Consider the following 23607-nt stretch of genomic DNA (forward strand, 5'->3'; position numbering starts at 1 on the left):
GGGTATCTAGATGTTTCCTTCAGGCACTTCCAGACTCTGAGTAGGTTTCATGTTTCCTCACCTGTGCAGGGACCTCTTAGGACCTCTCTTTCCTCTGAACACTGGAGGTCTGGGATCCATGGCTTTACCCCTTGTTCCAGCTGGGAGATCACATCAGGTTTGGAAACTGGAAAGCCTGCTCAGATGAAAGAAAATAAAGGAGATCCGGTGAATCCATAAGACTTTGTCATAAAAAACATTCTATTAGCTTAACCCCAGTCCTTAGTAAACCAGTGAAATCCCAGGGCCAGCTCCCCCGGTCCTCAAAGGTGCAGAATGCTTTGCTTATGAGGGATTGAAGTACCAACATATCTGCTGGGAACCCACACAGAGACTGTGACAATCTGTACCCCTGTATTCACTCTTTTACAAAATTAGGATATATTTTGATGATATATAAAGTATGATATATTTTGTCCAAAGTATGCCTTGGAAAACTCAAAAACCTGCTGAACATTATCAACCTTTTAGAATATGTGTAGCACCACTATGTAATGTTATTAGACTTTACTGTATTGATGTTACTGAAAACGTTACAGTTCTGGTGAACACCCACAGACCACTTCCTCAGAGACAGCAAGGCTATCACCTGGTTAAATGGCCATTCTCCGGTCTGGGAAAGGTGTGAACAAGACATTTACATTCCCTCACAGAGATGGCTAGGCGCTCATGAACACAACAGACAGCATGTCACCATGACCCAGTCAGCTGAGGATTTCAGAGTAGCAGCCGTGTTAGTCTGTATTCGCAAAAAGAAAAGGAGGACTTGTGGCACCTTAGAGACTAACAAATTTATTAGAGCATAAGCTTTCGTAAGCTACAGCTCACTTCATTCGGATGCATCCGATGAAGTGAGCTGTAGCTCACGAAAGCTTATGCTCTAATAAATTTGTTAGTCTCTAAGGTGCCACAAGTACTCCTTTTCTTTCAGTTGAGGATTGAAAGTGTTTCCAGCACAAAGGACTGAATTATAAAAAGAGGTGGAGTAAATGCTTGAGACTCTCCCCCCCACCATGACATCAACTCCTCCTGAAGAACTCAACCGGGGGGGGAGAGGGAGGAAGAGTCCTGGCTGAAAGGAAACCCAGCCTGTCACAACATATGGTGAGAGACAGACATTTGATTTGAATCTGTTTTAGCTTGTTAAGTTAGAAGTTAATTTGACTTTGTCTACACTACCAAATTATGTCAACAAAGGCGATGTTGACACTCAAAAATCGGCATAATAAAAGTCGGACTGTCATGTTCACCCTCGCTCCCTGTCAGCAGAGCGCATCCACGGTTGGGGCACTATCAACAGTGTGAGCAGTGCACTGTGGGTACCTATCCCACAGTCCACCTCGACATCTTTTGTCGTTACATGTTGTGGGAAGGCGGAGCGGATCGTGGCATCTCTTGGGACCAGGCTCGATGCATTGCTTTCTGTGCTAGCACTCCATGGGCTTCTGGCTTTCTTTCACAGCATTTTTCAATGACCCTTCTTTGCTGTGCACCCCGGCATCTTTGTGAGAAGGGATGGATCCCGCACTGCTCTCTAATACTCTATTAACTGTCATGAAGATATCGCGGATGGCAGTGCAGTTAATCATCAAGTTCCTAACTGAAGAAGACTCTCAGGTGCCTGACATGATGCATGATATGAACAGTAACAACTTAAGATTGCTTTTGGCATTCATAGAACACCTGAATAGGGTAGACCTTGGCTTTTGGACTCAGGAAACAAGCACTGAATAGTGGGATCGTATCGTCGTGCAGGTGTGGGATGAAAAGCAGTGACTAGAGAACTTTCAAATGCGGAAAGCCACCCTCCTGGAACTGTGTGCAGAGCTCGCCCCAATCCTGCAGTGCAAGGATACCAGAATGAGAGCTGCCCTATTGATAGAGAAGCGTGTGGCAATCGGTGTGTGGAAGCTGGTGATGCCAGACTGCTACCGGTCAGTCACAAATCAATTTGGAGTTGGGAAGTCGAACGTCGGGGCTGCATTAATGCAAGTGTGCAGGGCAATTAATTGCATCCTGCTACAAAGGACCGGGTCCATGACTCTGGGAAATATGCATGAAATAGGGAAACCGATTTCTGCAAAGCCATCCACTAACTGTGGAGGGGCGCTAGATGGCACACATATTCCAATTTTGGCACTATACTACCTTGTGACAGAGTACATCTATTGGAAGGGGTACTGCTCCATGGTATTGCAGGCACTTGTGGATCACTGTGAGCGTTTCACTGACATCCGCGTGGGGTGGTCCAGAAAGGTGCATGACACACACATTTTCAGGAACACAGGCCTGTATAGAAAGCTACAAAGCAGGGACTTTATTTCCAAACCAAAAGATTACAGTAGGGGATGGTGATCCTCAGGAGACCTGGCATACCTCTTACAGCTGTGGGTCATGAAACTTTACACAGGAAACCTGTACAGCAGTAAGGAACGGTTCAACAACAGGCTGAGGTGGTGCTGGATGACAGTTGAATGTGCCTTTGGCAGACTGAAGGCACGCTAGTGATGCCTTTATGACAGGTTAGACCTTAATGAAGATAATATTCCCATGGTCATAGCCGCATGTTGTATGTTGCATAATCTTGTGACGCTAAGGGTAAAAGGTTTGCTGAGGCAGATCGCTCAGCTGCTGATTTTGAGCAGCCGGATACCAGGGCTTTCAGAAGAGTCCAGAGGGGCACAATTCAAATCAAGGAGGCTTTGAGGCAACACTTTGAAAATGAAAAGTCTCTGTGATAGGTGCTGCAATGTTACATTACATGTAGTCTCCATTGCTTTCCAGGAAAACATTTGGGCCATACGTTCCAGCAAGCACATGAATAAACTGGCTGTGTATGTATTGGTAGTGCCTGCTCTCTCAATCTGTAGGAAACAAAGAGTTACCATTCAAAAACTTTGTTTTTATTGCACAAGAAACAGCACACACAGACACACACAAAGATGCTTGGTGGGAAAGGAGGAACCAGGGAAGGGCAGACTTTCAAAGGTGTGTGTATGTCCAGCTCTCAATGTGAAAGTTGTCCGAGGGGGTGGAGTGAAGGGGAAACCAGAAAGTGGCAAGGACTGTGCGGGCGGAGTTGGGGTGGGGGGGTGTATGTACATGGAAAAGGGTTCTGAATGTGCTGCAGGGGAAGACGGGCACAGATCTGCTCAGTCTGCAGCATTATTAAGGACTTCAGCACGTGTGTTTGCTCCTCCATTACTTTAATCATCCGTTCAGTAGCGTCCTTAAATTCCTGATCTTCTTTTCTATCCTACCTTTCAGCTTCCCAGCATTCCTTGCGTTCCCTTTTCTCTGCACTGGAGCAGCGCAGTACCTCCCGGAACATGTCTTCTTTGCTCCATCTTGGGCGCTTTCTTATCTGGCGGAGATGGTTGGCCAGGGTGCTTGGGGGTACTCCTGAAGGCCACATCTGCCAAAGCACAAGGAATAATGCACAAAAGCAGGATCGTTAAATTCACGCACAGCATTGACACGTTTCAGTTAAATACACCTTTTGCAACATAACAATCACTGCTCACTGACCCTCGGCAAGCACACATCTCTGTGAACACCCAAAGCATGGTGAATGTTTTCCACAGGTGCGGGTCATTCTAGCAGATCTTTCATTGCTAGGGGTAAACAGGAAAATGAGGTGTCACGCTGTATGGAATCTGGGGGACACTTGAGGATATTATGAATACCAATGGTGTAAAATTGCAATGAGTTGTGCCAGATATGCCATGGAAGATATCTGCAAAAATGTTATAATTTGCTAGATATGATAATCTCATTTATGTGTTTGTATCATCTTTGTCTTGTGAGTTTAGATATGTACGTATGTCTGTATTTCCAAACTTATGCTATGCTTCTGGGTGACACCCCCAGACAGTTTGGCATCAGCACTGCCTAGCCTGCTTGATGGCCCATTAAGGACCATCAGCTATACAACTGACCCATTGAGAAAAGGCAAGGGATACACGTTATGACTCAGCAAGGCATGCAGGGACATACCTATGGACGGAAAAGGCTACCAAGCCATGTGTTGGGCAGCTTGTGTTTGAAACAAAGGAAGTACAAGCCACCTGGCAAAAGTCTATAAAAGGCAGCTGCATCTTCTCCATTTTGTCTTAAATCCTGCTTCTTACTTCTGGAGGAACTTTGCTACAAGCTGAAGCTCTGAATAAAGGACTGAATGACCCATCCAAGTTGTGGATGTGTTCCAGAGGAACTTTCAAGCCAGTAACTCACCAATACTGCTAAGAACCTGATATATGGACTTTGAAATCTTTGTGTGTATGTAACTGTTTTACCATTTAACATCTCTCTTCTTGCCCTTTCTGTTTCTTTATAATAAACCTTTAGTTCTAGATACTAAAGGATTGGCTGGCAGCATGGTATTTTGGGTAAGATCCAAATCTATACTGACTAGGTAATGTGGCTGACCCTTTGGGGTCAGAAGAATATTTTATATATGTGAGCAGAGTTTATAAAATAACTTCTCACTGTACTGGAGCTAGGTGCTGACTGGAATGCAATAAGGGGGCTGTGTGATTTCCTTTTTGCTTCTTGATAACCAGTGTGGGGAATCAGAAGCACAGTTTGTGACTGGTTGGGGAGTTTAACTTCAGTGTTACTCCCTAGACTGGTGGGTATCTGCACTCCCTTTTGCAGCCTGCTCTGAACTTGGTATTTCCAGGGAGGGCTGCCCCGGGCACCACAGGTCACATGAGGATACATCTACTCCATGCTTGTGGCTTCCTCTCTGCTCCCTGTGCTGCTCACCTGCACAAGTTATTGCCGAATGGCACGCGAAAGTTTCCTACAATGGGGGAAGGAACAAAGCTGCTCTGTCAAGGAACCTTTGGCAGAGGATTGCCGAGTATCTCCAGGAGATCTCTCTGGACTACTCCCGTGAGATCTCGGCATGCATAACACCCTGTTCTGCCGTACCAATTAGCTCTACAGGAAACTGTCCAGCTCACAGACACACAGCCAGCCTCCCACACTTCTATACCCTGAACCCACCTCCGCACTACACAGGTAACAGCCACTTACCAGGCTTCTCCTCTTCTGCTTCTTGCTCCCCAGAGACCAACTGCTGAGACTGCCTAGACATCTCCAGAGTGGAGAACAGCTCCTGGCTGCTTCTTCCACCAGACGAGCTGCACACTGTCATCTAACTCCACCTCTTCATCGATTACTTCATCCTCTGGGTTAGATCCTCTTTCCACTGCCTCCATGCCCGCCAAAGTTTCCACGGGGCTCTTGGTGGTGGAGGTGAGATCACCACCAAGGATAGCGCCCAGCTCCTTATAGAACCAGCAGGTCTTCGGTGCAGCACCGGAGTGATGGGTTGCCTCCCTCGCCTTATGGTACGCCTGCCTCTGCTCCTTTATCTTCGCGCTGCGCTGCACCGCAGTGTGTCCTGATCATAATCCTTTTCACACAAGCCTCGAGAAATGTGCCTGTAGGTATCCCAATTCCTATGGCTCCAGCACAGCTGGGACTGCACAGCCTCCTCTCCCCATATACTGAGCAGAACCCCAGCGGTCCAAGCGGGAGAGCGTTTGCTGCAATAACCTGCCCTGGTCACCTGGGGAGATGCAATGAGAACTCTCCACACAAAGCAGCAGGAAATGGAATTTCAAAAATTCCCGGGGCTTCTAAGTGAGAGGGGCAGATGGTTGTTTACCTGGCTGCAGGGCAGTGGAGTTCAAAATGCTGACCAGAACAGTCACTATGGGCATTGTGGGACACCTCCTAGACGCCAATTAAAGCAATAAATACACTGCCACTTTGTCGAAAAAAATTTAGAGGAAAAAGATGTATGTCTCTCATCAGGGTGGTTGTATTTTATTGCCAAAACAGGGCATTTTTGCCGCCAAAAGTCACGTCACAGTGTGTATGCATTCATTCTTTTGTCGACAAAACCTGGCAGTGGGGGTAAGGGAGTGGTATCATTTTGCAAGTTGGAGCTGGTTTGTGTGGAGTAGGATCAGTGTTTGAGTGAAGGCCATAGGTAGGAAGCCAGACCTGAACCTCAGTTTTGCCTCAGCAGAGAGAAGTTGTTAGACTTTGTGCTGTAGTTCTCCTGTGCTCTGTTCCCAGTGTTCTGTAGCAGGGGAGGGCAGACTGCTAGTGTGCAGAGTTGAGGTGGCATTGTAGGGGTGATGAACATTAACTGCTCATTTCCCCTTGTAATAACTATGGGGACAGGAATCCTTACCCAGCGAGGTCACATTCTCATAGTTCTCCTGCATGACGTCTCTGTAGAGGGCTCTTTGAGCAGGGTCCAGCAGAACCTCTTCTTCCCTGGTGAAATACACAGCCACCTCCTCAAAGGTCACCGGCCCCTGAAAGAGCAGGAGTCCAACACTCAGAACCTGCTGCCCCACTCACAACCCCACTACTCATGGGGGAAAGGAGCCAGTTAAATGGGAGCTTTGGATGGCTTCCCATCAACAGAGTCCCACCTCCACACCACTCAGAGGATCCAGGAAACATCGGAGTGAGGGGACAAAGAGAGTCCCTTTGTCTCTTCCAGCAGATCCACACACCTACTAGCAACAGACTGATACAGGAGATGAAGCCCCCAGCAGGGTCCAGGGTGAGCTCCCGGTAGGAAGCCCAACACCCTCCTCATTGTAAGGAGCTGGATATGAGAGAGGGGCACCTCCCCTAAGTCTGACTGGTGAGTGCCCCCTTCATATCTCACAGCAGTCGCTGGTTAGTTGGATCAGGCTCCAACACTGGGAGTTTGGTCAGTTTTCCTAGCCCCATCTAGGTGGTTTGTTTCCTGTTCCACAGATTAGGGCATTTCCACCACCAAACCCCATGGGTATGTTCCTAGAATCTAGACCTCCTCCCTTTCTCCAGCCTGAGTATTTCCTGCCCCGCTCCAACCTCCAAACCAGAATGTGCAAACCTTCCCATCTCCTGTGTATTTACTGCCCCCTCCCTCCTGCAGAAACCCACCAGCCACCCCGGTTAATCCTTACCTGAACTGATTCCACTGCAGCCATTTTTCTTCCCTGTCTCATGGGAGGACAGGATGAGCTGAAGCGAGACACGGACATCGTTCTGCAGCCTGGCAGGGCGAGAAGGGCAGTTGTGGAGATTTCAGAACAGGCTTTAGTTCATTTCACATCACGATTCCCCCAGGCCCTTTCCCTTCGGACAGACATGATAGATTCTGCCATGCTGGGAAATTGCTTGATCTTGATTACAGATGGCCAGGATCCCCTGGGGGACTAACATGAAAGGGAAGGGAGTCCAGGAGAGCTGGCTGTATTTCAAGGAATCCCTGTTGAGGTTACAGGGACAAACCATCCCGATGAGTCGAAAGAATAGTAAATATGGCAGGCGACCAGCTTGGCTTAATGGTGAAATCCTAGCGGATCTTAAACATAAAAAAGAAGCTTACAAGAAGTGGAAGCTTGGACATATGACCAGGGAAGAGTATAAAATATTGCTCGGGCATGTAGGAAAGATATCAGGAGGGCCAAATCGCACCTGGAGCTGCAGCTAGCAAGAGATGTCAAGAGTAACAAGAAGGGTTTTCTTCAGGTATGTTGGCAACAAGAAGAAAGCCAAGGAAAGTGTGGGCCCCTTACTGAATGAGGGAGGCAAGCTAGTGACAGAGGATGTGGAAAAAGCTAATGTACTCAATGCTTTTTTTGCCTCTGTTTTCACTAACAAGGTCAGCTCCCAGACTGCTGTGCTGGGCAACACAAAATGGGGAAGAGATGGCCAGCCCTCTGTAGAGATAGAGGTGGTTAGGGACTATTTAGAAAAGCTAGACGTGCACAAGTCCATGGGGCCGGACGAATTGCACCCGAGAGTGCTGAAGGAATTGGCGGCTGTGATTGCAGAGCCCTTGGCCATTATCTTTGAAAACTTGTGGCGAACGGGGGAAGTCCCGGATGACTGGAAAAAGGCTAATGTAGTGCCATCTTTAAAAAAGGGAAGAGGAGGATCCTGGGAACTACAGGCCGGTCAGCCTCACCTCAGTCCCTGGAAAAATCATGGAGCAGGTCCTCAAAGAATCAATCCTGAAGCACTTAGAGGAGAGGAAAGTGATCAGGAACAGTCAGCATGGATTCACCAAGGGAAGGTCATGCCTGACTATCTAATCGCCTTTTATGATGAGATTACTGGTTCTGTGGATGAAGGGAAAGCAGTGGATTATTGTTTCTTGACTTTAGCAAGCTTTTGACACGGTCTCCCACAGCATTCTTGTCAGCAAGTTAAGGAAGTATGGGCTGGATGAATGCACTATAAGGTGGGTAGAAAGCTGGCTAGATTGTCGGGCTCAACGGGTAGTGATCAATGGCTCCATGTCTAGTTGGCAGCCGGTGTCAAGTGGAGTGCCCCAGGGGTCGGTCCTGGGGCCCGTTTTTGTTCAATATCTTCATAAATGATCTGGAGGATGGTGTGGATTGCACTCTCAGCAAATTTGCGGATGATACTAAACTGGGAGGAGTGGTAGATACGCTGGAGGGGAGGGATAGGATACAGAAGGACCTAGACAAATTGGAGGATTGGGCCAAAAGAAATCTAATGAGGTTCAATAAGGATAAATGCAGGGTCCTGCACTTAGGATGGAAGAATCCAATGCACCGCTACAGACTAGGGACCGAATGGCTCGGCAGCAGTTCTGCGGAAAAGGACCTAGGGGGACAGTGGACGAGAAGCTGGATATGAGTCAGCAGTGTGCCCTTGTTGCCAAGAAGGCCAATGGCATTTTGGGTTGTATAAGTAGGGGCATAGCGAGCAGATCGAGGGACGTGATCGTTCCCCTCTATTCGACACTGGTGAGGCCTCATCTGGAGTACTGTGTCCAGTTTGGGCCCCACACTACAGGAAGGATGTGGATAAATTGGAAAGAGTACAACGAAGGGCAACGAAAATGATTAGGGGTCTAGAGCACATGACTTATGAGGAGAGGCTGAGGGAGCTGGGATTGTTTAGTCTGCAGAAGAGAAGAATGAGGGGGGATTTGATAGCTGCTTTCAACTACCTGAAAGGGGGTTTCAAAGAGGATGGCTCTAGACTGTTCTCAATGGTAGCAGATGACAGAACGAGGAGTAATGGTCTCAAGTTGCAATGAGGGAGGTTTAGATTGGATATTAGGAAAAACTTTTTCACTAAGAGGGTGGTGAAACACTGGAATGCGTTACCTAGGGAGGTGGTAGAATCTCCTTCCTTAGAGGTTTTTAAGGTCAGGCTTGACAAAGCCCTAGCTGGGATGATTTAACTGGGACTTGGTCCTGCTTTGAGCAGGGGGTTGGACTAGATGACCTTCTGGGGTCCCTTCCAACCCTGATATTCTATGATTCTATGATCTCTTTATTACAGCATAGACCTGGCCCCACCTGCCAGGCTAAACTCCCAGAGACATTTTTAAGCCTTTCCACTAACTAAGTCTTTATTAGAAAAGAGCAGAACCAAAGGAGTTACTCTGACACGGACACTATGGCAGCCACAGCCCAGTAGGGGGAATATGGAGTCTGGGACTGGCTTTTCTGCTCTCTGTTCCTCATTTTGTTTACAGGAAAGTGATTCCATCCAGGGGTGGATACCTTTTTCTCCCACTGCCCCTTTCAGTCTCTCTTTCCCCTGTCCTGCCCCTCGGGCTGGAAAAGTCCTATTTCTGAATTGTTTGCTCTCCCATGGCTGGATTTGCTCCTGCAATTGCTAATGGGAGGAGAAATGAGGAGGGGCTGTTTGTGCAGAGTCACTTTCATGCTAGTCCCCAGTGTAGTAGAAAGAGAAAACCTGAGACAGGATGGTATAAGGCCTAAGGCCCAAACTAAAATCAAGCTCTTCTGATACAAAGCAAAGTTTGCAAGAGTCAGGCTTTGAGCAAAAGTCTGGCCCGATTACAAAAACAGATGCCTGCTTGCAAGTTCACTGACTGGTACTTGAACTTCGCAAGAACAGGGCTGGTGTTGCAAAAACACAACCACTCCTAGGCACTAAGAAGCCACATAAACACCTACCAGAGGGGTAGTACCAGAACACCTCGATACAAAGTTATAGTGTAAACACACTCCCCAGAGATGTGCAAACTTCCCAGAGATGATACAGGGACACACTGACCCCTCCTAAAGATCAGGGCAGGATGACAGGGTGATGGACAGAGATCTTTTGATCTAACCACCAAGTACAAGGTGAAGGGTGGTAACTAATCACGTCAGAGAGGCAATACATAACTTGTTTGTATCAGTGTATGAAAGAGGGGTCACAGAGGGGGTGGCAAGTCCCACCACTCCGAGCCGAGTCCATTGTAATAGGCGTCCATGTGTTATTGCCTCCGAACAGTCTGCCGGGCATTAGGACCGTGCATTGTTAACAATAAACCTGGCCAAGCGCCTTTGCCACTCAACCCAAATCCGTGGTCTTCTTGGGCAGTTCGATCCAGACTTGTAGTGCTGGCTACCTGGCCACAGCTGGTGCAGCTCGCAAAGGAAACACACACAGCCAACCTCTGACAACAGCCAGCACTTTCCTTGAGGTCTCTCTCAATTACTTGGAGTTTCTGGCTCAGAATTTAGTATTAACGGGGCCCAGGGCTGCCCTAGGGGGCTAATACCAGCCGGAGAAAGTCTCCATCTTGGCCAGGCACAGAGGTAGCTTTAATTCAGGTCACTTCCAAGTACAGGTTCTCTCCCCTTCCTCCCGAGGAAGCAGCAGCTGCTAAGCCTGGACTCCAAGATCACAATGGAGGCTGCAGCATCTGACCCAGGAAACTGAACCCCCGTATCCGAGCAGAGGGACAGAGAGTTTGAGCAGCCTTCCCTGCTTTAGCAACAACCAGAGCTCTCTGGTGAGAGCCGCAAATGAAACCACGTCCCCACAGGGACAGGTGCTGATCTCATTTGCCCCACTGTTCATTTGGAGTCACTCCTTGTCTTTCCTTGCAGTGACTCCAGATTAGCACTGGTCTCAATGACACCAGAAACACAGTTCAGAAAGCATGAGTCCAGAATCCTCTTCAACAGATGACCGGGTGCGAGTGCTCACCCCCTTCCCACCTCCCTCACTGCCCAGATCTAGGACAAGGACTCAGGGCAAGAGTTTTCCCTACAGAACCTGAAGTTCCTGAGGTTTGGAAGAGGGGAGAGAAGCAAAATCAGTTTTTGATAACTTTCTGTTCACTTATCACTACCCCCTGCTGGCCATTCACACAGGCAGAGGGAGCCCTGGGGGATGCTTCTTCAAAGGGAGACTGGAAGGCCTGGAGAGCCCAAATATTTAATACATTTCCATGCACCATCACTAGCAAATTATGGCCACCATGAATCCACCACAGAGGCAGCTACATCTTAGCAGTGCGGGAAGCCACCCCACATGGAGACAATTTGTCATGGGGTTTGGAGATACCTCTGGACTAGCACTGCACTCAGAGTGACCTCCTCATCCTGTGCCAGCAGGAGAAAAAAAAAAGGGGCCACCCAACTCTGCTGTTAGCAGCCAACGAGGGGGAGGCCTCTAGCTTTGATGTTTATTAAATACATGGCTGGCCTCTTTAATCGACACACCTTTTGGCAGAGAGAAAGGTGGAAACAAATGATTCTCAAAGAAGAGGGGAAAGAGGATCATTGGGCAACTTAAGCCCTGCAACCTCCAGGATGAAGAACAATTTAGGGCAACAGGTTCCCTCCAAAAAAGGAGAAGTTGCTGGGATTTAGAAGCATGGGTACCAGCCGCAAACCTGACGGGATTTTTAATAGACATTTGATAATGACCTAGAAAGAGGCAAAACCTGAGATTTGAGATCAGTATTCAGAAACGAAAGAGAAAAGGGTGAAAATCTGAGGAATTTTGGATCCGTTTTTGTAAAGAAGAGAGGAGAGAGGAAAAATCGGGGGGATTTTCTATCAGTTGTGGAGATGAGGTAAAATCTGAGTGTGTTTCTTCATCAATATTTGATAAATGAATGGAGAGAAAGCGAACAACATTTACAAAGATTTCACATCCACGTTCAGGAATTTGAGAAAAGGGCTAAATCTGAGATTTCGTTCGTCTTTTATCATTAGAGAGACAGAAAAAACTCTCAGGGCATATTCGGGCAACGTGTTCGCGTATTTGATATCCATCTTTGAGCATGGGAGAGAAAACGGGGTCCCGGACTCCGCATTCGATCACCTGAGAGAAAGCCCCCCAGGCCCGAGGGGATGTTACGTGGCTAGGAAAGGAGGCGAGGGGGAAAGGGGGGGACCCTTTGAGGGGATTTTATGGGACTGCCCGACACGGACGCAGAACGGGACGGTTCTCCACAGGGAGCCTGGGGGGGGCAGTTTTAAGGGGGCCGGGGAGGGCGAAGGCCCCAGGAGGCGGGAAGGGGGGCAGCAGTGGGGGATGGGCAGGGGGGGCAGCCACAGGGACTGGGGAACCCCGGGGTCGGGGCCGCCCCCATGGGGGACACGTGCCCCCTCCCCAGAGGCAGCCCAGTCTCAGGGCTCCCCCAAACAGCCCCCCCCACCCCTTTGGGGGAACGGCTCCGGGGAACCATTTCCCGCCCGCACCAGGACAAATCGCGGCGGGACGGGACCCCCCCCCCCGGGAAGGAGCCTGCCAAGGGACATCGGAGGGTTATGGGGAGAACAGGGGGGAGGGGCGGGACGCGGGGGGTTGGAGGGAAAGGGGGGGGTCGCCCCGGGTTTTACAGCCGCGTGTGAGGAAAGAGAATTTGTACCGGGGGGGGGCAATTAACTCCCCGCCCCGCCCCCCAAAACCGACTTCTCCCCTCCCGCCACCCCACAGGGGACGCCCCCCCCGGGGGTCTCTCACTCACCGGGGGGGGCTCCGGCCCCGGGGGGTGGTCCCGGCTGGAGAAACCCCCCTCGGCGGCCGGGCACGGAGGGGTTAATTGACGGGCTCTCTCTCTCTCGCCCCCCCCCGCCGCAACGGCCCGCAGGCCTCGGACGGACCGGAAGTGACGAAGCTTCCCCTGACGCCGCTGCGGCCGTTTGCGCCGTTAGGGCGGTTGGGGCCGCGCCACGCGCCTGGCGAGGGGGCGGGGCTGCGCGCGGCGTGGCGCCCGTTGGGGGTGGGGCTTGTGTCGCGCGGGGCTGGGGGCGGGGCGGGGCCGTGCGCTGACCTTTCCCCCACTTCCCCCAGCCACGATGGGGGGGAGGACGGGACCCGCCTGGGGGAGAGGGGTGGGGGCTGTTAACCCTTTGGGGGGGGTCCATCCCTCTGGGTCGTTGGTTGCTTGGGTCGCTGTCCGGGCCATTGTATTTGCCTTTGTCTTCTCAGATGCCCCATGGATAGAGGGGCGAAGGCCCCCCCGCCTCCCCCCGACAGCACGGCGACACCCCCACCTATGTCCCCGAGAGCAAGCAGCCCTTTCCCACCCCACCGGGTCACAGTGCAGCATGCCGGGGAAACCGAGGCACGCAGTGGCTCCCCAAAGATTGCCAAATATTCCAGCTTCGGCGCCCCTGCCTTCTAGCCAACGCCACAGTGCGCCCGCCGATACGGGGGCGAAGGCCCCGACCCCAGGGCAACACCCACATTATGAAAAACTGTACATAAAGAGGTAGTCTGAACGTGAGCTTTCCGTAATGAAAGGCAGGTGCCCGCTTCCCCCAGTTCAGTTCCAAATTCTCTTCGAGAAACGCCCCCGCCGGGACCCCCGCACTCCCCAGCAGGAGTCAAGGGAAGAACCCCCCCGGCTCTGCACTTAGCCCCAGGCCTGATTTATTGGGGAATGGGGAGAAAATTATTCTTTGCTGCTGAGCAGGGAGCCAGGGCAGTTCCCTGGGAATCAAGGTTCCCAGCCTGACCCAGCTGCTTCATTCCCCCCGGGGGCCCTGCAAGTTTAGACCATCCGGAGGCCAGGCAGCTGCTCAGTGAGCTTCCCCCCGGGCGGCTGGCCGTGCCTGAATATCCCACTCTAAGGGCCTGAGTTCAGCCATCAGGCAAAGGCAGCAGCTTTGCTCCCCCACTTCGGACTTGTCTAGGCGGAGCTCCGGGGGGGAATCTCGGGGAATAAGGGCTCATGATTTTGCCATGAGTCGCGGGAGAATTACTGTTTTCCCGTAAAGCCCCAGCTCCGGGAGTCAAGTGAGTATGTGATGATTTCAGCCTTGGCTCTTAAAGAAACAGTACGTGGCTGTGGAGAAAGCTTCAAAATGGGACCCCCCCGTGCGCCCTAAATGCCCAACAAGCAGAAGGCGATTAAAAGACCAAAGCTCTCCTCCTTTTTTGCAGAATGTCATGGTTTAAAGCCAATCTCATGATTTTTGTTGCTCCGGACTCAGGGGTTTGAACGTTGGGCTGGCCATTCTGCAGCGGAGAGCTGGGCACCCTCCTTCACACCCAGACTTTGGCTTACAGCTTAACTCTCTCTTCTCCGTCCGCCGCTGTTAATGCAGCTGGGAACCCCCGTTCCTAGGCGGGCTTTTCCACAGACAGTGAAGTCCCCACAGGGCCGTTCCGGGGGCTCCAGGCCCCCACCCCAGGACAGACGGGGCAGTAATGGCACATCACCCCTTTGTTACTCCCAGGGACCCCACAGTGACAGCAGCTCCATGCTGGGTCCTAGGGTCCCCCAAAGCCCTGGGGGAAGGGGGCAGTTCAGCCCTCATGTCAGGGGCTGCTGCTGCCTGGAGGTGACCAGATTCTCACAGCCCCTCTCCCTCACAGAGACACCCCATATCCCTCCTCCTCACAGCCCCTCCCTTCACACATAGAGGGACTTGTTTGCTGGAAACCAGGTGGTGAGATTCTGAGGATTTACTCACTGAGCCCCCCACCCCACCCCACACTGCTCCCCTGAGTGCAGAGGGGCTGGGCTCAGGTCCCTAGTTTCTCCCAGTGATTTCACACCCCCAGCATCTCCTCTGACCACATTTACCAGTGACACTGCGTGGGGGCTGGTGGGATAAGGGGCTTGGGGAGGCTGAGCAAGAAATGCTGGATGTGACGCACCCCCCTTGGAGGGGCGCCACTGGCGCTCAGACCCTGACCCCACCTGGGCTCGGTCTCTTACCCATGGGCCCACCCGGCTCGACCCGCCCCCACTCGGCCCTCTTCCCCAGGGCCCCGCCCACGCTGCTCCTCTTCCCACACTTTGCTCCGGCCTCTTCCCCCCCAACCCTCGGCCCACACTTCTCTGGGGGAGGGGGCAGAGAGGGGGAGGGGCCTCGGAGGAGGGGTGTAGGGGCATGAGCACTGGGCAAGCGAGGCCTTGGGGGAGAGAAGGAGCAAGCGATGACTCCTTGTAACCAATTCCCGGCCAAGGAAAAGAGCCCAACCCTGCATTGGCCGGGAATTCGAACCCGGGTCAACTGCTTGGAAGGCAGCTATGCTCACCCCTATACCACCAATGCAGTCTGAGTATTTGCTAGCTGCCACTTATGCCAAATGACTCACCCCCGCAGTGACTCAGGGCTGGCCGGACAGGCTGGAGGCAGCCGGTCAGCTGGAGCAGAGAAAGGTTCCCGGAGTGACTGACAGATGGGGACACGGGGTCCACATCCCAGCCTGAGGTAGCGCCAACCCCACCTCTGCCCTCAGAGGAGGGCAATGAAAATCGATGACCATAATTTCACAGCAGAAGGAAGGAGACAGCTCCTTCTAAAGCACATTGGTCTTGGTTCCTGCTACGTACAGAAGGGTTTGTTGCTACTGCTCATTCCAATCCTTGGCTCTGCCCGGATAAGGAACGATTCAGGCTGTCACTCAAGTGGAGAGGGGAGATGATTTTTTTGACAGCGACGGCTGCCTCGTCTTAAGGGTGTTTGTCGGTCACCTTCTAATCTACTGGGTGCTTGGTACTTGCAGGCAGCCCCCGCTCCTGGGTCTCTCCCGAGGAATAAAGTTTCGGCGCAAAATCCCAAAGCTTTTCACCGAAAGGAGGGAAAGGAAATGGCCAGCAGGACATAAGGAGGTAACGATTCTTAGGGGTAATCCACTATTTTTTGTCAAGGTCCAAATGTCTTGCCCCAGAGAAAATAATAATAAAAAATAACAATAATGATAATGATTGGTAAAAAGATTTCGGCATCCGTTCAAAAGCGTCTGGTAGGTCCGGATTTGGCCTGCCATCTGCCTATTGACTACCCCTCTTCCACACGCATTGACTCTGAGAGGTGATTTATCTCCTCTCTCTCGGATTTGAAGAGCTGGTTAGTTTTACCCTTGGTATCCTACCAGGCTGACCAAGCCATGTTATCGAGGAGCGACACTAGGATTGAAGGATTATATCGTATTATAAAAAAACTGTAAATAAACAGTTCAGTCCGAACGTGAGCTTTCGATTCTGAAAGGCTGGTTCCCCCAGTTCAGTTCCAAATGCCATCTAGAAATGCCCCCGGGACCCCCGCACTCCCCAGCAGGAGTGAAAGGAGAAACCCCGCAGCTCTGCACTTAGCTCCAGGCTGATTCATCAGGGATGGGGGAATTGACTTTCTTTGCTGCTGAAAGGGATCTAGGGCAGTTCTCTGGGAATCAAGGTTCCCTCTCTGCTTCCTGGGGCCCTGCATGCTTTAGACCTGGGGTTCTCATCCTTTTTATTTTCTGAACCCCCCAACATGCTTTAAAAACTCACAGCCCACCTGTGCCACGATGGTTTTTTCTGTCATCTCCAGTAGATTAAAAGCCATGGCCAGTGTTAGGGGGTAGCAGGCAGGGCAATTCCCCGGGGCCCCATGCCACCGGGGCCCTGTGAAGTTAAGTTGCTCGGGCTTCATCTTTGACTCCAGGCTGTGGGGCTCAGGCCTGTCTGCCCTGGGCCCCAGCGAGTCTAATGCTGGCCCTGCTCTCTGGCTTATGTTGGCAGATCCCCTGAAACCTGCTCACGGCCCCGTGACCCCTGGGTGAAAACCGCTTGCTTAGTTCCTGTTCCTGAGGCCAGGCAGCTACTCAGTGAGCTTTCCCCGTGCGGCTGGCCGTACATGAGTATCGTAATCTAAAGGCCTTAATTCAGCCATCAGCAAAGGCAGCAGGTTGTTTCTCCCCACTTCAGACTGGTCGGAGCAGGGCTCCGGGGCATCCCGGAGATAAAGGCTCAGTCGGATTGATTGCTCCTCCCCACCCAGCGCACCCAGACTTCGCTACAGCTTTAACTCTCTCGTCTCGTCCTGCCGCTGTAATGCAGCTGGGAACCCCCGTTCCTAGGCGGGCTTTCCACAGACAGTGAAGTCCCCACAGGGCCGTTCCGGGGGCTCGAGGCCCCACCCCAGGACAGACGGGGCCGTGCTGGCACATCACCCCCTTTGTGACTCCCAGGGACCCCACGGGACGGCAGCTCCATGCTGGGCCCCAGGGCCCCCCCCCAAAGCACCTGGGGGGAGGGGCAGTTCAACCACCATCTCAGGGGGCTGCTGCTGCCTGGAGGTGACCATTTCCCACAGCCCCTCGCCTTCACAGCCCCTCCCCCTCACACTGACACTCCCATGGCCCCTCCCCTCACAGCCCCTCCCCTCACACTGACACCCCCAGGGACCCTCCCCCCTTACAGCCCCTCCCCCTCACACTGACACCCCCAGGGACCCCTCCCCCTCACAGCCCCTGCCCCTCACACTGACACTCCCCTGGCCCCTCCCCCTCACAGCCCCTCCCGCTCACACTGACACCCCTAGGGACCCTCCCCCTCACAGCCCCCCACACTGACACTCCCATGGCCCCTCCCCCTCACAGCCCTTCCTTTTTATACTGACACCCTCATGGTCCCTCCCCCCTCACAGCCCTCCCCCTCACACTGACACCCAGGGACCCTCCCCTCACAGCCCCCCCCACACTGACACTCCCATGGCCCCTCCCCCTCACACTGACACCCCCAGGGACCCTCCCCCACAGCCCCTCCCCGCTCACACTGACACCCTAGGGACCCTCCCCCTCACAGCCCTTCCTTTTATACTGGACACCCTCATGGCCCCTCCCCCCTCACAGCCCCTCCCCCTCACACTGACACCCCCAGGGACCCTCCCCCTCACAGCCCCCCCCACAACTGACACTCCCATGGCCCCCTCCCCCTCACACTGACACCCCTAGGGACCCTCCCCCTCACAGCCCCTCACACTGACACCCCCAGGGACCCTCCCCCTGACGGCCCCCTCCCGCTCACACTGACACCCCAGGGACTCTCCCCCTCACAGCCCCTCCTTTTATACTGACACCCTCATGGCCCCTCCCCCTCACAGAGCCCCTCCCGCTCACACTGCCACCCCTAGGGACCCTCCCCTCACAGCCCCTCACACTGACACCCCCAGGGACCCTCCCCCTCACAGCCCCTCCCAATCACACTGACACCCCCAGGGACTCTCCCCCTCACAGGCCCTCCTTTTATACTGACACCGTCATGGCCCCTCCCCACTCACAGCCCCTCCCCCTCACACTGACACCCCCAGGGACCCTCCCCCTCACAGCCCCTGCCCCTCACACCGACCACTCCCATGGCCCCTCCCCCTCACAGCTCCTCCCTCTCACACTGACACCACCTAGAGGACCCTCCCCCTCACAGCCCCCCCCACACTGACACTCCCATGGCCCCTCCCACTCACAGCCCTTCCTTTTATACTGACACCCTCATGGCCCCTCCCCCTCACAGCCCCTCCCCCTCACACTGACACCCCCAGGGACCCTCCCCCTCACAGCCCTGCCCCTCACACCGACACTCCCATGGCACCCTCCCCCTCACAGCTCCTCCCTCTCACACTGACACCCCTAGAGACCCTCCCCCTCACAGCCCCCCCTACACTGACACTCCCATGGCCCCTCACCCTCACACTGACACCCCCAGGGACCCTCCCCCCACAGCCCCTCCCGCTCACACTGACACCCCCAGGGACCCTCCCCCTCACAGCCCCTCCCGCTCACACTGACACCCCTAGGACCCCAACCCCTCACAGCCCCCCTACACTGACACTCCCATGGCCCCTCACCCTTACACTGACACCCCCAGGGACCCTCCCCCCCACAGCCCCTCCCGCTCACACTGACACCCCTAGGGACCCTCCCCCTCACAGCCCTTCCTTTTATACTGACACCCTCATGGCCCCGCCCCCTCACAGCCCCTCCCCCTCACACTGACACCCCCAGGGACCCTCCCCTCACAGCCCCTCCCCCTCACACTGACACCCCCAGGGGACCCTCCCCCTCACAGCCCTTCCCCCTCACACTGATACCCCTAGGGACCCTCTCCCTCACAGCCCTCCTTTTATACTGGACACTCTCAAGGACCCTCCCTTACAGCCCCTCCCCCCCCACACTGACACCCACTAGGGACCCTCCCCCTCACAGCCCTCCTTTATACTGACACCCTCATGGCCCCCTCCCCCTCCACAGCCCTCCCCCTCACACTGACACTCCCATGGCCCCTCCCCATCACACTGCCACCCCCAGGGACCCTCCCCCTCACAGCCCCTCCCCCTCACACTGGACACCCCTAGGGACCCTCCCCTCACAGCCCCTCCTTTTATACTCACAGGTTTCAGAGTAGCAGCCGTGTTAGTCTGTATTCGCAAAAGAAAAGGAGGACTTGTGGCACCTTAGAGAATAAAAATTTATTAGGCATAAGCTTTCGTGAGCTACGCTCACTTCATCAGAGCATTACTTTTATACTGAAATCCTCATGGACCCTCCCTTACAGCCCCTCCCCCTCACTCTGACACCCCCATGGACCCTTCCCTCACAGCCCTCCCCTCACGGAGACACTCCATAGCCTCCCCCTCACAGCCCCTCCCCCTCACACTGATGCCCCCATGGACCCTCCCCCCCAACAGCCCCTCCCCCTCATAGAGAGGCCCTATAGCCCTCCCCCTCTTAGGCCCTCGCCTTCACACTGACACACCCATGGACCCTCCCCCTCACAGCCCCTCCCTTCACATGATTCCCCCATGGCCAAAATGATGCCCTGTAGTCCCATCACCCCAGGAACGTCCCACCTCTTTCCCTGTAAGCCCCTAATCCTTTTGCCCCCGTGGTCTGGGCTGAGTGAGGGGGGTCCGGGCCTTTCCACCCTGCGCTCCCCCATAACCATGCTTGCTGCCTCTAGCATGGGCCCCTCTGCCCCTCCCTGGGGGCTCAGAGGAGCTTTGGGAGACCTTGGGGGAGGGGCTATGAGTGGTTTGTGGGGAACAGGGGGGTTTATCCATGCACAGCATTCAGGGGGTACAGTAAATGGGTGTGTATGGGCAGATCGGGCAGCAGCCAGGCCAGCAGGATAAGGGTTGAACCCCCTGCACTGCAGGGTTACCCCACCAGGCACCCCAATCCCAGCACTTGGCCTGGGGGGTTACAGACTGCTCCCCCATCTGCTAGCAAGGAACCCCCTGATCCCAGCATGGGGGTGGAGGGGGGGATATACTCTGCCCCCCCTGTTGCCCCCCGATGCAAGCTGGCGGAAAGTAGGAGACATTCTGTGCTGGGGGTTAGGGCTGGGATTGGATGTCATTTTACAACCCCAAACCCTTCAGAAATCCTGAGTCAGTTCCCCTCCTCCTCTCCCTCACCCAGGTGAGATTTTGAACCATGGGGTCAGTTTGTTCCCTGCGCCAGTGAGAGCAGCCCCAGCTCCCTGCCCCTCCTGAGCCAGGCCATGCCTAGCTCCCCAGAGAAAAGCCCCAGGGGACCCTCCTACACACAGCCTAAATTCCCTCTAAGCTGCCCCACTGGAGGGGGACTCCAACCCCGTGCTGCCTCTTCCCCCCCCCAAGCTTGATAACCCAATTATCGGGGTTCTCCTGAGTTGCCCCCGAGCACGTTTCCATCTAATGAGACTGATGAACCAATCCGTATTATGGGGTTGAGGGTGCAGCTACAGAGCTCTGATTCATCACAAGAACCACCCCCCAGCTGGCCTCCTCGCCCCTCGCTAAGCTCCACAGCCTGAGCAAGGCCGCCCCCGGCCTGAGCCGGCTCTGGAGGACTGGACTCGTCTCTCACTCCAGAGCTTTGGTCTCTTCCCCTCCAGGAATGTGGTTATGATGGTGGCAGACCCCAGGTGGCCCTGCTTGCTAACAAGGTGGGCCAGTTCTGTGCTTCAGCCTGTGGGCACAGGCTCCGTCACTGGCAGACAGGCTCAGCCCGGCACTCGCTAGAAATAGCCTCACCGCTCACTTCGTTCTGGCCTATACCGCTCCTGGATGGCCTGCAGGCTCCAGCCTCGACTTTCTACTGCCCAGTCTATGGCCCAAGTAAGAACCTCAGTCATTCCAACTTGGCACAAGCTTTTCACCTCCGTTCACAGCTCTTCACAGCAGACCTCCCCAACGTCAGCTGGGACTGACCCGGCCCAACGCTGGGAAAAACCAGAGAGGACCACAGCTGGACTGGCCATGACAGCGACTGCAGAGAAAAAACCCCTGCCCGCAATGTTCCCTCTAGTTTTTGACAGGCCGTGTGCGCAAAAAATTTCTTCGGTGCAAGGTGTTGTGCTTCTGTGCAAATTTTTGTGCGCGCGGGGTTTAGGATCTGCACGTGCATGCACACGCACACAGCTTAGAGGGAACAGTGCCTGCCCCTGCTTAAAGACACCCCCCCCCCCCACCTCACTGACCCCTCCACAAAACCCTGTACAATTCAGCCACTATGGTGTTGACAGATTAAATGTATGCGTGTTAAGAGGGCCTATGGGGTGTTGCCCTGGATTTGAGGGGTGTGTATATCCCAGAATGTGATCAAGCTAATTGCAGCCAGATTATGTGCATTCAGCTACCCTGAAGTAATGAAATAGAACACCGCATAGTTAAGGGTTAATTTGGAGACAGGCTTTCAGAAGCAAGGTCAAATCTAGCTGGCAGTTTTTGCTAAACAGAATGGGAGGGAGGGATAAACATGTAAACAACTGAGTCTGAAAACCTGGGTGATGGGAAACCTGAGTCTCGATGCCACTGATATTAAAAGTTTATTGAAAGTTAGAAAAGTGATGACTTAGTAGGTGTCATTATGACCTGTGTGTTTTGTAGAAGCTAGTTATAAAAGATTAGCTAATATATTGCACTTTGGAGCAGTCCTCTGAAGCCATCTTGACACCCTTTCGCCCCAGTGGGACAGCAGCTGTCCACTGCGAACCTCTGTTAATTACTCAATACCGTTCCAGATGTTAGGTAAATATCTGGGATGTTCTAAACCTATTGCTTATGTTGTGTGTGCTTAAATCTGATAAATGTCAGTTTTAGATAGAGCACGCTGCCTTGCATGAATCTTATCAGATGGAAGTGCTGTTATTCCTTACACCTCTTCAAGTGAAATAGTTAAGTTGCCCCTGTTGGGGATTCTGAAAACACTTGGTAACAGGGGAAATTCCAGAAAGAGGGTAAAGTTAAGGTTGTGTGGACAACCTTAACGGTGCCTTTCCTGGTTTTCAGACATTTGAGTTGTGCTGAGGTTGAGGTTATGCAAGGGATGATATCCCACCAGGCACTCTTAACCTCTGAGTTAATGAAGTTTTTGCCCTTTAATTAACACAAGGAGGGGAGACCACTAGATATTAACCGCTAACACGTCTGACTGCAGAAATAAACACTTAGAAAGAAAACAATGAAAATACCTGTTGGCCAGAAGTCCTTGAAAACCCAATCTTATGCCTCGTATCTGCATTGCTAAAGGTTCAGCCCCGGGTCGGGGACCTGTAATCTGTACCTCTGGTTGAGAAGCACCAGTCTAGATAATCTTAGTCCTGGCTCGTCTTGTGTTTTTAAAATTGAGTTGATTCTTTGGAAACTTTTCCTCCATAGATCTGGGCTCCACACCCTCCTCCCTGTGAGGGGATCCAAAGAGATCACTGTGGAATGCTGGATGAGATGGATGGTGGATGGACAGACAGATGGACAGTGTACACGGTGAGGGAGGGCCTTCTCATCTGTATCTGAGGTAGGATGAAGAGGAAATGACTAGCAGTTCCTTCATCCTATCCTAAGCACACAGACTCTGGAGGGAGCAGATGTAGGGTTGTTTATAGAAGACATTCAGGGTAGCAGTCAACTATAAAGCAAAGGGTTGTGTGGAGAACAGGGTTTTCTCTTGTGGGCCTGGGAGGGAAAAGAAATCTGCTAACTTCTTCCTGTAAATTCAATTTGCTTTTCTTGTTCTTTTCTTTTATACTGAAGACACCCAGAACAGAGGTGGTGAAACATCTCCCTTAGGGAATGGTTCTGAATCCCTTTCCTTCACTTCTTACCACCTTTACCAGAGCAGATAGGAGGCATCTGATTTGTTTTCAAGGACTTCTGTCCAATTTTCATTGTTTTCATGATTTTCATTGTTGATTTTCATTGTTTTTCTTTCTAAGCGTTTATTCCTGCAGTCAGCCTGCGAGTTGGTTAACATCTAGTGGGCAGCCAGGACCACCCCTCCTTGGCTTAATTAAAGGGTAAAAAACTTCATTAACACAGAGTTTAGGGTGCCTGGTGGGATATCATCCCTTGCAGAACCTCAACTTCAGCACAACTCAAATGTCTGAAAACCAGGAATTCACCATAAGGTTGTCCACACAACCTTAACTCTGCCCTCTGTCCAGAATGCCCCAATATGCCCTCTTAATGCACATATATTTATGCTGTCAGCATCACAGTGGCTGAATTGTACAAGCTTTCTACCTCCATTTATAGCCCTTCAAACCAGACCCCC

General features: G+C 52.8%; 4 protein-coding genes, 1 long non-coding RNA gene and 1 other non-coding gene across 55 annotated transcripts in view; 2 read left to right on the forward strand and 4 right to left on the reverse strand.

The window, feature by feature from the left end:
• The window catches only part of LOC122457765, a 24362-nt gene extending 23715 nt beyond the window's left edge, over nt 1–647 (forward strand). The window contains exon 3 of the long non-coding RNA XR_006277439.1: nt 579–647. This is a non-coding gene — a long non-coding RNA (uncharacterized LOC122457765). The remainder of the gene's footprint in view (nt 1–578) is intronic.
• LOC122455397 (zinc finger protein 3-like) overlaps nt 1–13050 on the reverse strand; it is a 17557-nt gene extending 4507 nt beyond the window's left edge. The window contains exons 1-4 of one of the 2 annotated variants that reach the window (XM_043503858.1): nt 12824–13050; nt 7023–7111; nt 6251–6377; nt 62–175 (exon numbers count right to left, since the gene is read on the reverse strand). In XM_043503858.1, coding sequence (XP_043359793.1) covers nt 62–175; nt 6251–6377; nt 7023–7100 — 319 coding nt within the window. In that variant the 5' untranslated portion in view covers nt 7101–7111; nt 12824–13050. The remainder of the gene's footprint in view (nt 1–61; nt 176–6250; nt 6378–7022; nt 7112–12823) is intronic. The other variant, XM_043503859.1, reaches the window with a different exon arrangement.
• The window catches only part of LOC119849376 (zinc finger protein 420-like), a 3142523-nt gene that overhangs the window by 2804396 nt on the left and 314520 nt on the right, over nt 1–23607 (forward strand). The window lies entirely within an intron of this gene.
• The window catches only part of LOC119849403 (zinc finger protein 501-like), a 1099011-nt gene that overhangs the window by 649305 nt on the left and 426099 nt on the right, over nt 1–23607 (reverse strand). The gene's annotated exons all lie outside the window — the stretch shown is intronic.
• The window catches only part of LOC119849388 (zinc finger protein OZF-like), an 875044-nt gene that overhangs the window by 134957 nt on the left and 716480 nt on the right, over nt 1–23607 (reverse strand). The gene's annotated exons all lie outside the window — the stretch shown is intronic.
• TRNAG-UCC lies at nt 15293–15365 on the reverse strand. Its single transcript has one exon. It is a non-coding gene; the product is annotated as a tRNA-Gly (tRNA).

The sequence above is a fragment of the Dermochelys coriacea genome, chromosome 28, assembly GCF_009764565.3.
Source record: "Dermochelys coriacea isolate rDerCor1 chromosome 28, rDerCor1.pri.v4, whole genome shotgun sequence".
In the NCBI taxonomy this organism is placed as follows: domain Eukaryota; kingdom Metazoa; phylum Chordata; order Testudines; family Dermochelyidae; genus Dermochelys; species Dermochelys coriacea.